The sequence below is a fragment of the Penicillium concentricum genome (genome assembly GCF_028827145.1).
Source record: "Penicillium concentricum strain IBT 3081 chromosome Unknown utg000006l_segment0_segment0, whole genome shotgun sequence".
Taxonomy (NCBI): Eukaryota; Fungi; Ascomycota; class Eurotiomycetes; order Eurotiales; family Aspergillaceae; genus Penicillium; species Penicillium concentricum.
Window position 1 is genome coordinate 2812324 of NW_026622759.1, and position 17253 is coordinate 2829576.

General features: G+C 49.4%; 6 protein-coding genes across 6 annotated transcripts; 3 read left to right on the forward strand and 3 right to left on the reverse strand.

Annotated features, from left to right (window-relative positions):
- Positions 1-845: 845 nt before the first annotated feature.
- On the reverse strand, positions 846-1679 carry N7517_011306 (putative mitotic spindle checkpoint protein (Mad2B); the record flags this gene model as incomplete). The annotated part of the gene is made up of 1 exon (XM_056729029.1): positions 846-1679. The coding sequence occupies one exon, from the start codon at positions 1677-1679 to the stop codon at positions 846-848; it is 834 nt and encodes a 277-aa protein (XP_056574844.1).
- Positions 1680-4966: 3287 nt separating this feature from the next.
- On the forward strand, positions 4967-8226 carry N7517_011307 (uncharacterized protein; the record flags this gene model as incomplete). Its single annotated transcript, XM_056729030.1, has 3 exons — positions 4967-5782; positions 5873-6402; positions 6456-8226. The coding sequence occupies 3 exons, from the start codon at positions 4967-4969 to the stop codon at positions 8224-8226; spliced, it is 3117 nt and encodes a 1038-aa protein (XP_056574845.1).
- A 1448-nt stretch (positions 8227-9674) lies between these two features.
- N7517_011308 (F-box domain protein) lies at positions 9675-10474 on the reverse strand (the record flags this gene model as incomplete). The annotated part of the gene is made up of 2 exons (XM_056729031.1): positions 9675-9704; positions 9725-10474. The coding sequence occupies 2 exons, from the start codon at positions 10472-10474 to the stop codon at positions 9675-9677; spliced, it is 780 nt and encodes a 259-aa protein (XP_056574846.1).
- A 1041-nt stretch (positions 10475-11515) lies between these two features.
- Positions 11516-12761, forward strand: N7517_011309 (class I SAM-dependent methyltransferase; the record flags this gene model as incomplete). The annotated part of the gene is made up of 3 exons (XM_056729032.1): positions 11516-11554; positions 11725-12438; positions 12498-12761. The coding sequence occupies 3 exons, from the start codon at positions 11516-11518 to the stop codon at positions 12759-12761; spliced, it is 1017 nt and encodes a 338-aa protein (XP_056574847.1).
- A 472-nt stretch (positions 12762-13233) lies between these two features.
- Positions 13234-14811, reverse strand: N7517_011310 (Zn(II)2Cys6 transcription factor domain-containing protein; the record flags this gene model as incomplete). The annotated part of the gene is made up of 3 exons (XM_056729033.1): positions 13234-13985; positions 14040-14649; positions 14740-14811. The coding sequence occupies 3 exons, from the start codon at positions 14809-14811 to the stop codon at positions 13234-13236; spliced, it is 1434 nt and encodes a 477-aa protein (XP_056574848.1).
- A 610-nt stretch (positions 14812-15421) lies between these two features.
- On the forward strand, positions 15422-17062 carry aglA (putative alpha-galactosidase; the record flags this gene model as incomplete). Its single annotated transcript, XM_056729034.1, has 1 exon — positions 15422-17062. The coding sequence occupies one exon, from the start codon at positions 15422-15424 to the stop codon at positions 17060-17062; it is 1641 nt and encodes a 546-aa protein (XP_056574849.1).
- Positions 17063-17253: the final 191 nt, after the last annotated feature.

Consider the following 17253-nt stretch of genomic DNA (forward strand, 5'->3'; position numbering starts at 1 on the left):
GATATCTGGCTAGCAGACTTACATATTGACTGACCCCCTAAGGCCTAGTGGTCTATTTTCATCAGCCAGATCCAGGACATTAAGTAAAGGGGCAACAAACATAGTCAGAGCAAGTGAAATGTAAACCAGATAAAACAACTTTGTGACACAACAGGCATTATAGCATAAGAGACATTCGTTTCGAGCGGAATCATTTTTCACTGAGTTCATCAGCATAAGGGCAAACGGAAAAACGCAAAGAGAAGAGAACGAGACGACATTGGGAACTAGTCGCTAGTGTAGTTGAATTGGCTAGAAAAGAGAATCATGTGGTTGAATTTCAACAAAGGAGACGAATGAAATACAACGTAAAAATGGGAGATGGTATGAAAAGAAATATGCCGGATCGCAGAAAAAAGACCAGAGGAGAACCCAAGGGATCAAGCAAGATGCAAAAGTAAACGAAAAGCTATAAAAAAGCCAGGGTAAAGAGGAAAAGAAGGATGGAGAAGGAGCGTCATGAAAGTGAGAATGTGAAAAGCAGGGGGGAAAAGAATAAGCACTTGGAAATGAAGTACCAAAAAGGAAAGATATGAACCTGATCTATGTAAATAAATGCCATGCGAGTCCCAAAAAGGCGTCCGCTCTTCGTTTTATGTATTTGCGCCACTTCTTGCGGACGGCAATTCCAGAATTTTCCTTCGTCCATCATGTATGTTCGGTCATTGTTCACGCTAAATCAAGAATGAGACAGAATTTGGGTGTGGACAGAAAAAAAAAGTGAAGATAGGGAAGAGAGAGAGAAAAAAAAAACAAAGAACATGAAATCCCCCCAAGGCCTGAAATAAGATCGGAGAATTTCGAGGTCATGATGGCTGCTCTGAGTCCACCGGTTCGTTAAATTTCTGTCGTGCCTCTTCTACCCACAACTCCAACCGAAGCTCGCCGGCTTCGACACGTCGTACAGGTACTGTTTTGGCACGGCCATTCGAGACCTTGGGGGGCGCTTGCTGGGGCTCGCCGTTCCGCACTTTAGAGACGGAAAACGGTGCAGTGCACGATCTTAGGTGCACCTTGCCTGGTTCCGCCACAATCCAAGTTTGTTCTTCCTTGGTGGTCCCCGCCGGTGGTAAAGCATCTTCCCGCACTTCAATGCATACGGTGAAACTGAACTCATCATCACGGGGAAGTGGGGTCAACCGGGCACAGGCTGAGGCGAGTCTCGCTAGACATGCCCGGAATTGTGCCTCGAGGTCGACCGAGGTTGGCGCGGGGCCCCGGTCTGAGACAGGGGCACCTGAATTAGATGAATCTTCATTTCTGTCTTCAAATGTAGTATTCACCTCTCCCACAGGGGCACGCGGGAAGCCCGACAGATCAAAAGCATATCGTTCGAGGGGCTGATTTGTGCGAAGAGATGAAATGATGATACTGACTGCGGTGATTGTGCCTTTGAGAATCTCCGTTCCGACTGCGATTGAAGCATCGTTGATGTAATCACAGACTTTTGGGTGACGGGATTGCCGGACGGGATAGTTGTATGCCCGCACGGGAAGGAAGGTTGCGCGCGGATAGACGGAGCGCAGGAATAGGATTTGATGGACGGAGACGGTGAGGAAATTGGTGAAAGAGGCCGCTAACGCTGACTGGTTTGTGGGCAGCGATTTGGTAGCAGGGACAGGGGCGGAAAAAGTGGTCATGGTGGTGGTGGTGGTACTACTGCTCTCACTGGCAATCGGCATTGCCATCGAACAATCCGGTATCGTTTCCGCGGTGAGGGTGGTCTTGACGAAGTCTCGAAGAATCTGAATGATGTTCCACCCTGAAGCTAATCATCGCTCTGCCTTTCTAAGTCATCGGTCAACGTCGTGTTCGGATAAAGTGTTTAGTGTTGTTTTGCAATCGGTCAAAGTTTTTTGGGGACCCCCGATACTCCGGCCAGCGACACGGAGAATCACGATGATCCGCAGGATAGGACGGCTGATGATATCAGGGTGAGTAGAGCGACGGAAAGTAGTCACTCGACGCGGCATAAAAGGGAGGACTATGAGGGGGAAAGAAAGATGGTTGGGCGTATAGTGCGTTGGAGGGGTTGTTTGTGTAAAGGAAATCCGAAACGTACGCTTAGGTGGACAAAACGACAAGTAGAAGCAAACCTCAAAGCATGAGGGATAGAAAAACCATATAATTCCCGAGTGACGATCCCAAGTGTAAGAGAGTGGTCACTTTTTTTTTAGATTTAAGAACCCTTGAGAGGAATTCGAGGAGGGGTTTAAAAGCGAAGGGAAGGAGGGGAAGTTTTGAGAGATGGTAACCCTCGGAGAATGTTTTTAGGAAGAAAAAAGAGGGCTGAGCCCAAGTTGGCAAATAAATCAGGAAAGGAAGAGGTTATAGAGATGAATCAATGGGTACCTCTCTTCATCGAGGGGAAAAGCAGAAGAAAGGCGGACAAGACAGACTGAGGTAAGTTGGGTTCCTGTCACGTGGTTGCGTCATGGGTTTGCAGGATCTCATTTCTTGAGGTTTACTTTGCTTTTTTGACTATTTAGGAATTATATATAGCTTGATAGTATTTTCATGCACAATTTTATCTTGGTGTCTTGATATTTCCTTGTATTTTCTTGGGTAGCTAACATCTTGTAGCTTTAGCATGGCCTACAGAGATGTGCTAAAAGTGAAAAAAAAGCAGAAAAAGGAAAGTAAAAAATACAGTATACAGTACACCAGTATACCAGTATTTATACCATAGTAGAAAAGAAGGGCACACAGCTTTTTGCTCTTTTTCTTCCCCACTGTGATGGATACTTCTATAAGAGGGGGCGATCATCGGCGGAAAAAAAAGGGCAAGGGGTGTGTGTACCATGTATGTAAATATAAGAACCCATGGAACTATAGTGAACGGAACGGGATATAGCCGAAAGAACTTGGGTATATCCCTGTGACATACTAAAAGGTTTATAACTAGTGAATTCTGGGAATTTATATAAATCTATATAATACAGGTATCCCCTATAGATTACAATATAATAAAATAGATTGGAATATGCTCACCTCTTTACACTTATTGTAAAGGAACCGGTATCAGCCAGGTACCGGGTACAACTGCATCATACACATATCCACTCTCTCCAGTAAAGAGTGTGCACCATCTGGCTTACCCGATGATCTTCCTACACTGACGGCAGTGGCGGTCATAAGACTAGGGTACGCTTTCCCGACTCATTGTTTGGAACATGCAGTGTATACGGATTACTGGATTATCAATTTCTTCCATTTGTTTCTATGTCCACCGACTACATCTTTACTTTTTTTTATGGAGCTTTAGGAGGGGTATATGTGCATAAGTACGGTATACTGCCAGCGCTACACTATATGGTACTTTGGGTATACCCTTATAAGGTCACTTAATTATTATCTATTCTAAATTATAGTCTACTAATATTGTTTCCCAAACCGCGTGACCGTGTAACTATTGCAAATAATAGTTTCCCCAAAATGACACCGAGCCAATTCAGTGGAACTCCCATGTTCTCCGATGGACCCTGACCCAATAAGATCGATCAAAAAGATCAAAACTTGGATCTTAACGAAAGCTCGAGCCAGTTCAGTCCGGACCATGCGGCGTATGGTGCAGGTCCTGAAATGGTAAATGGTAAACCGCTCCGTACTGGGATCCTTAATGGGCCATGTCCACTGGATGTCTGATCGACCTCCGCGGAGGTCTGATCTCTAGGAGGTCCCTGGATTAGACTATTCCGGGTGATCGTGTGGCCTATCTAGAGATGTCATTGGAGCAGACATTGAACTTCGAGTCTAAATTAAGCATTAAACTGTGAATACCCGAAGTTCTCTCACTGTCTGACGTGCCTTAAAATACAAGTTTTAAACCTCTACTGGCAAGAAAGTAAGGGGCAAACGACCTAGTATATGGCTTTGGGGTCACTTGTGAGTAATTCTCAGCTTTTCCACACCGTCCATTGTTCTATTTGGGCTTAATCCTTAACATATCTTTCTCCTTGGCTGCTAGCGCAGATCGGAGTGATCTCCCGCTTCTAAGACAAATTGACGATGTCTGATTTTGGAGGCTCAACATTTGCATCAAAGTAGTCGGCGTATGCGGCCTCTGTCCTTGACGACGTAAGACCATGATAATCTAGTGTATCTGGTCCAAGATGATATTAGGGACGTTATATGTAAGATAACACCCCGATGTCTTTTTTGGGATAATTTTTTTAAGATATAGCACGTTGTATAGCTAGGCTATTAATAGTCGGCTATAATGCCACTAGGAATATTAGACCTGTCGGGTTTATCACTCTATGATGTACTTAGTACTCTGTACATATACATTGAATCCCTTGTCCCTTGTTGTACATTTCAAGCTGTTTTTACCGCCTATAGTCTATTCTGTGGCTAATTCTTCTTATCCTTCTAGCTACAGCACTAGTAAAAGGAAGAAATATCTATAAAAAAAAGTACATGCAAGGGAATATCTGAGAGGACAACTACAAGACTCCCCAAAAGACTTAACAAGGCGGCATAAGCCGCCAGCTATTCTTGTATGTAATATGCATAAAACGTAGGTATTGTATAACTACACCGTGCATAGGCATACTACCAAACACAACTCAAGGACATGGGTATGTGCCTATGTAGGGCCATACCAAGAGACCCGTAGATGATTGAAACAGTCTACTCTTTGGTAATTCGGCCCAATTGACAGGAGATTCAATGATACAAGTAACCCAAACGCAATCAGAGAAGAATGTTGGAATCATATGAAAATCGGGGCGATATACGATGGGCCGACCGCCTTCGAACTGCCCCTCCTCCGCGTCTTCTTATCTGCCGGCGCGCAATGCATTAGATTCTCAATATCTCGTGACTGAGACCCATTGGCTTTGAGCCCTTCCTCTATCTCTCTTTCATCTCTTGCTGGACTACTCCCCGAACCCCAACCAGCCTCACTGATTACACTTCATTCGCCATGGAGCAAGAACTCCTGTCGCTCCTGGCAGATACCCAGTCGCCGAAGGCCGATATCAGAAGAGCCGCAGAGTCCCAGTTGGGAAATCTTTATGCCCACGATTCCTTCGCAATCTCACTCACAGCAATCGCCTCCCACGAGTCCGTTCCGGTCAATCTGCGCCAGTCTGCCCTCTCAGTCCTGCGTACCTTCATTGCCGCCGCCTGGTCCCCCATTCTCGACGAATTTAAAGGACAAATCCTCATCAACGACGCGAACAAAGCCAATGTTCGCCAGGCTTTATTGGTCCTTGCGACAAACGATACACCCCAGCGCAAGGTGAAGAACTCGGCCAGTTACGCTGTCAGCAAGATAGCCAGTGCCGACTTCCCGGACGACTGGCCCGAGCTGCTCCCCTCACTGCTCCGTATCATTAATGAGTCCGCCAGTACCGATGGTCAGATGCACGGTGCGCTGAAGGTACTCTTAGATCTTGTCGATACAGGCTTCAGTGAGGAGCAGTTTTTCAATGTCGCCCGTGATCTCGTTTCGTCCCTTTTCGCCGTGGCTACCGCTGAGTCCAGACGGCCAATGCTGCGCGCTCTGGCTGTCGCAGTCTTCCGTTCCTGCTTCGATACCCTGGAAATGGTTCTGGAACAACACAAGACGGCTATTAAGCAGTTCATGGATGAGGTGCTCAGTGGATGGTCGCCGTTCTTCGACACAGCTTTAAAGGCACCCCTGCCGCAGCCACCCAGCGAGGAAGAGGAACACAAACAAGGGGAGATTGCATCGCAATGGAGGGGAATTGTTGGGTTGAAGTTGCAAGTCGTCAAGGTATGTAGTCTTTCATTTTACTCACTCATCTAAAATTACGTTTTTTTTGGGGTTTTGTCGGGCTTTCGCTGACATGATCTTTTGTTATAGACTCTCATGAAAATCCGCATGGTGTTCCCTGCTCTTTTGACCGCGCAAAGCTCCCTTTTCTTCTCAACAGTCTGGACGGAACTCACCAACGCGTTGCCGATCTACCAGAATTTCTACATTGAGGAAGAGAGGCAGAGTCGTTTGGAGGATGGGGATGGACTTCCCCATTCCCTCGATTTCCTCGTTTTGGAGGAGCTTGATATTATCCAGGCCCTCTTGAAGGCACCCCCGGTAAAGGCAGAGCTACAGCAGCAACTCCAAAATGCCGGTGCGGCTGCCAGCACGTCCAGCTGGCTTCCGGAAATTATGAAGCTTGCTAGCTCCTATGCACAGATTACAACGGAAGAGGAGGCTCTATGGGAGATTGATGTGAACCTTTTCCTCTCGGAAGAGACTTCTGTCACGGCCAACTACACTCCTCGTACTTGCAGCGGAGATCTAGCGATCAAGGCTGGTGAATGGCTGAAGGGTACAGCTGCCGAGGGTCTTTTGGGCTACATGAACACCATCTTTGCCGATTCGTCTGTTTCGTGAGTATTACTCTATATTTTGGGTGAAATAATACTGACCGTGACGCAAATAGATGGAAATCACGGGAAGCCTCCATGTACATTCTCAACTGTTTGCTTCGAGACTTTGGCGAAGTCGACCAAGAGATCTCACCTGAGCTGGCGTCCCATTTCACCCAATTCGTGCAATATGCGATTCAACAAGAACAGGAGCTCTTGCGCGCTCGAGGCTACCTTGTGGCTGGCGCTTTGTCCAAGGTTGCCGGTGAGGCATTCCAGCAGACCACATCATCCTATTTGGAGGCAACTTTGAAGGCGATCGCCGAAGACCCTGCCGAGGTGGTCCAAGTGGCCTGCATTCGGGTGCTACAAGATCTGATGCCCGCTTTGCCGACGAGCTTGGCCCGCCCCTTCCAGCCTGCAGTTATTGCGGCCATTTCAGAGTTCATCTCTGCACACGACCTTCGTGAACAGACTGACTCTGATGATCTCAAGGTCACATTGGCGGAAACTCTTCGGGACACTATTATGGCCGATTCTAGTGTGGTTCTGTCGTCTACTGCAATTGATGTGCTGTTCAGCATTGCTAGCAGCGGAGCTGAAAACTTCCAATTGACCTTGACTGTCACAGAAGCATTCGAAGATATTGTGGACCAAATTACTGACAATGGCCCCGATTCTTACATGCGTCTTTGCGAGAAGGTGCTTCCCTCGTTGATGGGTGCGATCGATGTGGGCAACCTGACCGAAGAGAATGCTTTGACAAACTTTGCGGCCGATCTTCTTCGCGCTCTGGCCGAGCGGAGTCCCGAGCCGATGCCCGCTGGTTTCGTGGAGACAGTGATGCCCAAGTTGAACCGCCTGCTGCTGGACTCCGATGAGGCCGAATTGATCCGACCTGCCACAGAGGCTGTACGACACATGCTCTCGCACGACTTTGCACAGTTCATTGTCTGGCGTGATCCTCAATCTGGAAAGGAAGCACTCGAAGTTGTGTTGGTCATCATTGACCGCCTGCTGGGCCCGGCTGTGGATGATAACGCAGCCACAGAGGTCGGCCAGCTAGCAGCAGAGTTGGTGGAACGGGCCGGCTCCGAGCGTCTCGGTCCCTACCTGCCGCAGCTCCTGCAAGCCGTGGCGCAGCGACTGGCGACAGCACAGCAAGCTCAATTCATCCAAAGCCTCATCCTCGTCTTCGCGCGACTCACTCTCATCAGCGCACGCGAGGTAGTCGACTTCCTGGCCCAGGTCAACCTGGGCGGCCAGAGCGGACTCACCGTGGTCTTGAGCAAGTGGCTTGAGAATTCCGTCAACTTCGCCGGCTACGACGAGATCAAGCAGAACATCTTCGCCCTAGCACGGCTGTACGAGCTCGCCGACCCACGTGTGGCCGAAGTTCCCGTCAAAGGCGACCTCATCATTCAGGATACCGGCCGAATCAAGACCCGCTCGCAGGCGCGCAAGAACCCAGACCAATTTACGACCGTGCCCGCACCACTGAAGATCTTCAAGGTTCTGGTCGAAGAGCTGGGCGCAGCCTCTGGCAACAAGGAAATCGACGCTGCTACTGCGGCAGCTCTGGATGAGGCTGACAGCGACGACGGCGACGACGACTGGGAGGATCTCCCCAGCCAGGTCCTGGACCTCGGCATCGGAGCCACGAAACAGGGACTGATGAGCTTCGGCGAGGGCGGCTCCGAGAGTGTCTTTGGTGTGCGTCGCCGGGACGATGAAACGCAGAGCTTCCTGGCAGATTTCTTCCGACAGGCCTCCACACAGCCTGGTTTCCAAGAATTGTACGCGGCGCTGACTCCGGATGAGCAAGCTAAGCTGCAGAGTCTGTGAGTGGAGCTGAGGGAAATCTTACTCGAGGTTGTGGTTGCGAGTACCCAGGTCCCCGGGGCCCGGGTTATTAATGGTTTGATGCATGAATGCCAATAAAACATCCAAGGACTTGTATATGTCGCTTGTACGGAGTAAACATACGTTTTCCCCCTTTTTTTTCTTGCTGCCTACCGTTCTGTAAAATGAGTATTAGCACATCCTTGTAGCAGAGACCCTGGAAGTTTTTGACCTGGACGAATTGGGGCTGTCCACGAATGCTAGTTTATGTTTGGCCCCCCCACTCCGGACTTTGTACGCCATACATTCATCTGCAACATTTTGTTTGTATTATTTTTGGGCTATAGCCCTAGCCATTTGAAGTCTGCTCTGGGAGATAATAGTAATTAGTGACTCTATTTCATGCAATCTACGTAAGAAACAAAAGTACCATAAAAAAAGCGAAGGAGCCAGGGCCTCCAAGGTTTCTGCATGTTTCCCATTCCAGTCGGAACTGGGCTATCCCATGTGGGGTCGTAACCAGACAGTCGGGTCCAACCATTCCCAAGATTTTGAATATCCCAGGGTTCCCAGCTGAGTTAGGCTCTCATCTGGCTTGGGCATACCTACGGCTCTTGGCTTCTATTTCGGTGTTAGTGCTTACCTGCTATGTGGTTACTGGGTCAAGCTGAGCACGCCATTACAGTCTCTTTGTACTCCGTACTCCGTACTACATAGGCACCCTAAAACGCACCACGCTAGTCTCCTTTGCTGTACAGTCTCTAGTTCTCCCCTCAATGAAAGGCTATGTAGCGTCACCAATATAGTAACTATAATATATAGAGATCTCTGATATAATCAAGGACGAGATAATGAGTCTTTATTTGTATTTATGCCCCTTCTTCAGGAGGTTCGGTTTGCTGCCTTTACTAAATCCCAAGGTCTCCATCCTCAGACGTCTCTCCAGTCTATTGCCATAGTTCTGACGCTCTAAAACTTTGCATTGACACAAATGAATTACTGCTTGGTATGATTATTGGCGGTGTTTGGCAAATTGGCAGATGTAGCTTGAAAATATGGAAATGTAAAAGGACATACGAACTTGGTTGACGGTGCGGGCCGAGAGGACCGACCCGTTGGCCTGAAGCCTATTCATTCCATGGATCTCACAACGCGGGGTAACATTCCTGAGCCTCTCGCTGGAAAGAACGTCTCAATTGCAGCCTTCCTAGAACTCGCCTTTCATCGAGGAAGAAGATTGAGCGATAATTTGTTTTTGGAAGAGCTACGCGGTCAAGGAATACATATGCCTATTTGTTTGTGTTGGCGAATGTTAGTAGCCAAAAAATGTAGATTCCGAGATACATGTAATGAGCAATCATCACGAAAGTGTTGAACTTCGCTTTTCTCTCCGAGATTGCCGAGCATTGTCCATTTTTGCTATAGACAGACTAGTCATCTTGCAATACTAACTAGCGGTTACCTTCGTGCCGTGAATTTAGCTGGGACAGAAGTGACTTACATCGAACTTTCCCGAAAAAGCCTTGATGTCTTGGTCTAAGACTAGTTTCACGGACTTGTAGGAAGCGTTGCCCCCTGGCTGGCCTATCCAGCTCGAAGTGTCGCCTGTGTTGAAGATGGGGCGTATCGCATGGATGCCACATTTTCCGAAGTCAACCATAAATCCCCTAAGCTTCCTGTCGTGGATGTCGATCAAAACTTGCGTTCCCGGTAGTCGATAGCCAAAATTGATGCGTGTATCTGCGCTGAGCAAGTCAAATCCAGTGATAAAAGTCTGTTCCGCTTCCCACATGATAGACACGGCCAAGCTAATAATGGAACTTTGCAATGGAACATCTTGTTCAAAAGAAACATGCTCTATCCAACAAGCTTTGCAAATCCATACGACTGGGCCATTTTTGCGGAAGTTTCCATTTTTGGGAAATCTTTTGGTGTGAATCTCAGCAGAAGCTTCCTTCCAGCATAGCTCTAGCCCATTAACCAAGTTGCGTTGAGAGGCAATTTGCTTGTTCGAGACTTTAGTCAGTGAGCATCTTTCCCTCAGCCATCGGTGAATTTCCCACTGCTGCCGAATTACCCAGAGCTGAGAACGATCATTTCCATCGATCGTTGCCGTACACCGGTAGAGAAGTAGCCAGTATTTGCTCTCGTATCTTTGGGGACTATCGATGAGACAGGCCAGAAAGCCACGGTCCCCGTCCACTTGGAACTTTAATTTCCAGAATGATTGTATTTCAAAGACACTTGCCATTGCTCGGGATGAACATCGAAGTCTTAGGAAGTCGATAGTAGGAAGGTAAACTGCAATCTCAAGTCGGACCTCCACTGGGAGCAAGCCGAAGCAGTCAGTGGTAAAGGCAGCATTGTTCCTAGGGGTAACTGCTACCTTGCATCTTTTCGGAAACGAGGTCGTGGAGTATCGTGGTACCCGTATGGTAGGTCGTTCCAGGGGATGAAAAAACGTTACCCTTCCAGGATTGTAGATATCAGTTTGAATGGCTATCTTTGTCAGCTAAGACTCAAAATCTGTAGGGATAGGGATCTCACGGTAGGATTGCTGTATTGGCCGAGGTATATCTTTGCAAGCCTTGAAAAGTTTATCTAGATTGACCTCGTTTCCGAAATGCTTGATTAAGCTGGACCAACAGTCATCATGAAATAGGAAAGCCTGCACAGGCTTATTGCTGGCCATACATATTTTTGAGTACCCAAATAAGAATGTCACTTCGAGAACTCAGTAATAGTGTCTATATACTCTCCCTAAATCGCATATCAAAAGTCGTCTAGTGGCCCTGGAGATCATAGTAACATGTCGACTTGCCGAACTTTGGCAAATACTATATAGCCTTCTAAGGTTCCAATGTTTCCAAGGTCCCAATATTCACTAAAAAAAAGGAAGTTGCCAAGACACCCAGTGGCAGGTATAGAGTGCTTTAGCGAGTACGAAGTAGACTCCAGGGCTCAAATTTACTCAGTACCCACTCCTAGTCAACCGGGGTTCAGATCCCGCCTTCCAGGTCAGAACCTTGGAAATGTTAATCGAAAATCCACCCCAATGACCGATTTGGAATAGGCGTACCAGGCTGTCGGATTTGTGATAAAAGCAAAGGTACTGGGAAAAAAATAAGCGCTATTTCCCGGTATCCTCTCTCTCGGGTTTCTTGGAATTGATAGCTTCATTTCACTTCCCCTCTTCTACTTTCTCTCGGGGAGAAAACTCCTCTCTTCCCTACTCTCTCTCTCTCTACTCCTAATCTTCCTACCTTCCCGACCTTCCCTGCCTCCCCTCGCCATGTCAAAACCCAATCTCGATGAACGCATCCAAATCGACGTAAGTAGATCATTCTCTTTCATCTCTTTAATCCCATTTTTACCCATATCCTTGTACCTACCAGCACCCAAAAACAGGTCACTCTCCCAATCTCACATCTCCAATCCCCATCTTAGCTTATAAATTCAATCTCCAATAAATTCCAACCTCCCCCCACTAACAACCCCCAGACAAGCGATGACGACTCCCTCTTCGAAACCCAAACCCTCGCAGGCTCAAACCTCTCCTTTGCCTCCTCCGTCCGAGACTACAGCTACGAAAACGGTCGCCGCTACCACGCCTACCGTAACGGTCAATACCCCCTCCCAAACGACGAAGAAGAACAAGACCGCCTAGCACTACTCCACCACCTTTTTAAACTGATCTCAGGCGGGGATCTGCACCGCGCACCAATACACAGCTCCGACCCGCGCCGCATTCTCGACATCGGCACCGGCACCGCCGAATGGGCCATGGAAATGGCCGAAGACTACCCGCAGGCGGATATCATCGGCACCGATCTCAGCCCCATCCAGCCGAACTGGGCCCCGCCGAATTGTCGCTTCTTTGTCGATGATGCGGAGAGTGATTGGACCTTCTCGTCTGGTGGGTCGTTCGACTATATCCATTCAAGATCTATGAGCGGCGGCATTGAGGATTGGCCGAGGCTACTTAAGCAGGCTTATCAGCATCTTAAGCCGGGTGGCTGGTTTGAGGCGCAGGAGTTTGAGGGCTGGGTGCATTCCGATGATGGGTCTCATGAGTGCGCTACTGCTATTACCAGCTGGCATGAATTGTTGGGTCAGGCTGGTAAGAAGTTTGGGAAGCCGATGGATATTGCACCGAAGATGGCGCGGTGGATGGCTGAACAGGGGTTTGCGAATATTAGTGATGATATTTATAAAGTATGGCCACTTTCTTATCCGGCTGTTGTTGTTTTTTTCGTATACTGACCTGCTTTCAGTGTCCGATTGGTGGCTGGGCCAAGAACCGCCGTTACAAAGAAATGGGTCGCGTCGGCAAGATGGTTGTCTTGGAAGCCGTCGAGCCGTACTCGCTAGCTCTCTTCACTCGAGTCATGGGCTTCTCGTACCAGGAAGCACAGGAGTATATGGACAAGGTGCGGGCGGAGCTGCTGAGCAACAAGAACCACCTCTATGTGCGCTTCCACTTTGTCTACGGGCAGCGACCTTTCGACGATGAAACCACTGATTCCGAGGCGTCTTGAGACTTGGGACTGTGGCAACGATGATTATGACAATGATACCCACCTAAAACCGAGCTGGAGAATAACTCCTTCCCTATCGACTTCTCCAGTCTCGACGCCCTGACCTTACGACATGGATCATGGCTTGATGACTTGATTTCTGCGAATTAATGTATAATGGCAGAAGTTCTATGTACTAGATTCTTTGCCTCATTTATGTTCATATTCATGTGGACATGGAAGATATCATGATATCATGATGCATGAGAATATGGGATGACGTGGTGCGGTGATTCTGTCTCAGACGGTCTCACCATGACTTTACTTGCCTGGTATCGACCAGCGACCTGGGCTATATATCCACCGAGTGGGTTTTCCAGAGACCCAGCTCTGAGCCTGACCGAACAACTCGATTCCAACATATTCGGCATATGCACACAACAGACCTAGGCCCGGGTTCGGGGATCGGTTTGAGTATGCGCTTACACCGTCGTTACCGGGCATTCCAAATCCCGAGAACCTGACAAACCCCCGAAACAGCCTCCTCCGGAGAAGGGCTTGCCCGCAAGACCTGAATCACCTGAGGTAGACGTTGCTCGTCACAGCTGGCAATGGTTTCCAGCAGGATCTCCAGCAATTCCTGTTTCCCCTCGCCCTTCCAGGAGCTCGGCATTGAGTTCATGATGGTTGTTGGCGAAGGACGGTCCTGGGAACTGGGGCTGGCGTGACTTGAAGTATCGCCTGACACGGGAGTCTGGGTGGGTAGGGAGAAGGATGCATCTGTATAGGTGTTGATGTTTGTGTTGGTGGCGGTGGTATTGGTGAAGGTGTTGATAGTTGAATAATGAGATGGGGTTTGGTATATATGCGTATTCGGGAATTGATTCGGACTTGGATTCGGATTCCCATATGCATCTTGCCCCCATTGATGATATGCATGAGGCCTGTCATCTTCATTTGGTATTGGATATTCCTCCCCGTAATGTGTTACTGTTGATGCTGGTATGGGTGCGGGATAGCCAGTGTGTTGTAAGTGTGGTAGTGCTTTGCCTCCATCAAGCATATAATTATCGCCATTGGTTCCATATAGCGCATGGTGGTGCATCCCTAACATCGCATCCTGCGCGTGTAGCCCGTGCACTGGGAGACCCTGCATCGGTACCGGGACTGTTCCGGACATGTCCCCCGGAGCGAAGGTCATACCTCCTGTATAATATCCAGACATTGTCGCATCTTCTAGAGGATCTACCCAAAGTTAGCGCAAGCGCCAGAAAGAAGTGGAACATATGCAAAACATACTTCCAAAAGCAAGCGATTCAACCGCAGTCGATCCATCCAGCTCCGCAACTTGCGGCGCATACCCCGTCGCGATAGGATAAGCAGAAACCGAAGCAGAAGCCGACCGCGACGAAGCGGACATCGACCCAGCCCCGGTCTCACTCCCCGTACTATCCGGACTCGTAACAGTCACAGAGTTCGTCATAGTCGTGATCGACGAGGATGGCGACGACCCGCGCCAGCTGCCTTCACCAGTATCCGGTGTACCTCTAGCCGAGGAAGAGCCAGCGCCAGCGCCAGTCGCGTACCCGCAGCCATTGGCATGACCATGGCCGTCATAATTGTAGCCCGTATGCGCGGGCGCATATTGTGTCCAACTCTGACTGCTTCCCGGGACGGTTCCGGCCCCCTTGTCCGGGCGCGAGCGCTGACTGTGACTCTGACTTTGGCTATGACCGGTCTCTCGTGGACTCTGGTTCAGGCGCCCCCGCAGCTGTGCGACTTCGCGTCGTAGTTGGTCGATTATCTCGGATTGGCTGATGTGGGCGCGATCTTCGGCCGTCGTAAGGTAGGTGCATTCTGCTTCGAGGCCGCGGATAATGCAGGCATGGCATGGGATAGAGCGATCGCACTGGGAGAGTGGTGATTAGTGGATTAATTAAAGTCTCGGGAGTAGAGATAGTGAGGTAGTAGAGATAACGTGGGAGAACGCGGAACGTACCTTCACTTTGCGCTCACGACATCTGAGGCACGACTGCTGAGGGCGTATCTTCGTCTTCAAATCGGGGGGCATTGTGCACAAATACCACCGTAGTAATGAAGTTTCAAAGATCAATTGCCCCCAGATCGGAGAATCGGAGAAACCGTTGAACTTCAGTAGCGGGGGAGGTTCCACTCAGAGTCGGGTTTTTCACATCCCGGTCATGCAGGTTCAGCTGTGCCACATATGGAAGATATCAGGGGGGAAAATGTGATGAGTCGCATTTCATGGCGTTCTATAGGCCAAAGCTCTAAACTCTGATTGGGTACAGTTCGAAATTATCTTCTTGTTAAGATCGGCGAGTCTTGCAGATCTTAGAATCAGAATCGGTATGCTCTTCGAACTGTGGCAGATATATGCTACTTCGGCATAGATACAATCTGTCAAATGGTACCGTCACAATGTTTATCACCTCCCCCTCGATTACCTGCAGATCCCAATGCATGAATGCGACGTCGGTGCGGGGAATCCTTGAAAAGTGAGCCAGTCAAGGAAATGAAGAAAGTATAGTGAAGAGGACCTGGATAGCATAAAACGGGCAGGTGTGCTGTGCAATATACGCCTCAGCTGACTTCAAGCCTGCGCCATCAAAGCCATCAAAGCATATTACACCTTTTCTCGTATCTATACTCTTTCGCAGACTATGAAGACCCTCTCCCCCAAAAGCTGGGCAGCCCGAAGCCTGGCCGGCCTCCTGGCCCTGCCACTGTTACCAGTGCAAGCCTCGGTTGAGAACCCAGGCTTGGCCCCAGCACCTCCAATGGGGTTCAACAACTGGGCGCGCTTTATGTGCGATCTGAACGAGACGCTCTTTACCGAAACAGCACAATCAATGCTAGACCGCGGCCTCCTCGATGTAGGCTATGACCGCCTCACGCTGGATGACTGCTGGATGAGCCATGACCGCGCCGATGACGGTTCTCTACAGTGGGACACCGAAAAGTTCCCGCACGGCATTCCCTGGCTTGTCAAGTACATGAATAGCAAGGGCTTCCAGCTCGGCATTTACGAAGATTCTGGCAACTTGACCTGCGGCGGCTACCCGGGCTCCTACAAACACGAGGCGCAGGATGCTGAACTCTTTGCTAGCTGGGGTATCGACTACCTTAAGCTGGACGGGTGCAATCTCTGGGAGGAGGAAGGCCGCTCGCTGCGCGAGGAGTACCGTGTCCGCTACGAGGGGTGGCATGATATTTTGAGCGCCATGCCGAAGCCGCTTATCTTTTCCAATTCCGCGCCTGCATATTTCGAAGGCAAACCGGGAGACTGGGAGGTCGTCATGAACTGGGTCCCGGAGTCCGGCGAGTTGGCGCGTCACTCGGCGGATGTGCTTAACTATGCCGTCGAAGGCAGTGCCTGGGATAGCATTATGTATAACTACGACTTCCACGTGCGTCTAGTGCGCTACCAGCAACCGGGCTACTATAACGACCCCGACTTCTTGATCCCAGACCACCCGAGCCTCTCGATGAACGAGAAAAAATCCCAGTTCGCGGTCTGGGCTTCCATCGGCGCGCCACTGATTCTCAGCGCTTACGTTCCCGACCTCTCGGACGAGGAGATCGCATTCCTCAGCAACAAGGCCCTCATCGCCGTGAACAAGGACCCGTTGGCGCAGCAATCTGCTCTTGTTAGCCGTGATGGCACCTTCGATGTCCTAACCCGCTCCCTGGAGAACGGAGACAGACTCCTGACCGTGCTGAACCGCGGAGCCGACGCGGCCACAACGACCGTCTCCCTCGCGCGTCTCGGTCTGTCATCCAAGTCTTGCAAGTATGAGGCGCGTGATCTTGTCAGCGACGAAGTCTCCACTATCGACTCTGCTATCAAAGTCCAGCTCGATTCCCATGCTGCCAAGGTCTACCGTATTGCGCTGCCCAAAAAGTGCACCAAGACTACCCCTACCGCGATGATTTTCAACACTCCGTCTGATCTTTGCATGACTGCTTCTACTGATTCTGTTACCTTTGAGAAATGCAGTGGCTCAGACGCCCAGGTCTGGCACGTGGCGGCCACGGGCCATGGCACTGAGCTGACTTTGAGTCCTCTGTCGGATGAGTCGCTTTGTCTTGCTGCTGGGGATGGGCTTTCACTTGTCAAGTGCCATGGTGGACACGGTACTAACTGGGATCACTATATTTCGGGTCATTTGCGCAGCTCGTCTGGGGATTGTTTGACTCAGACCAAGGATAAGGGCAGTGTCGAGGCGTGTGTGATTGATAGTGTTGGGCAGATCTTTGGATTGCCAAGTGGAGTCCGTCTGGCCAAGGGAGATTTGAACTAGACTAGATATGGATTAGCATGGAACTCAATATCCGAGCTTGAAACCACGTGACATGGATCTATACATTCGTACTTTTTGTATAGGTGCGGGTGCCAAGAGCATCATTTCCAAATATCTCAAGGGCAAAGAGAAATTTCAGACCTATTAGACCCCTGAGAGGTTTGAAAAATAAATAGGAAGATTAAAAGTCA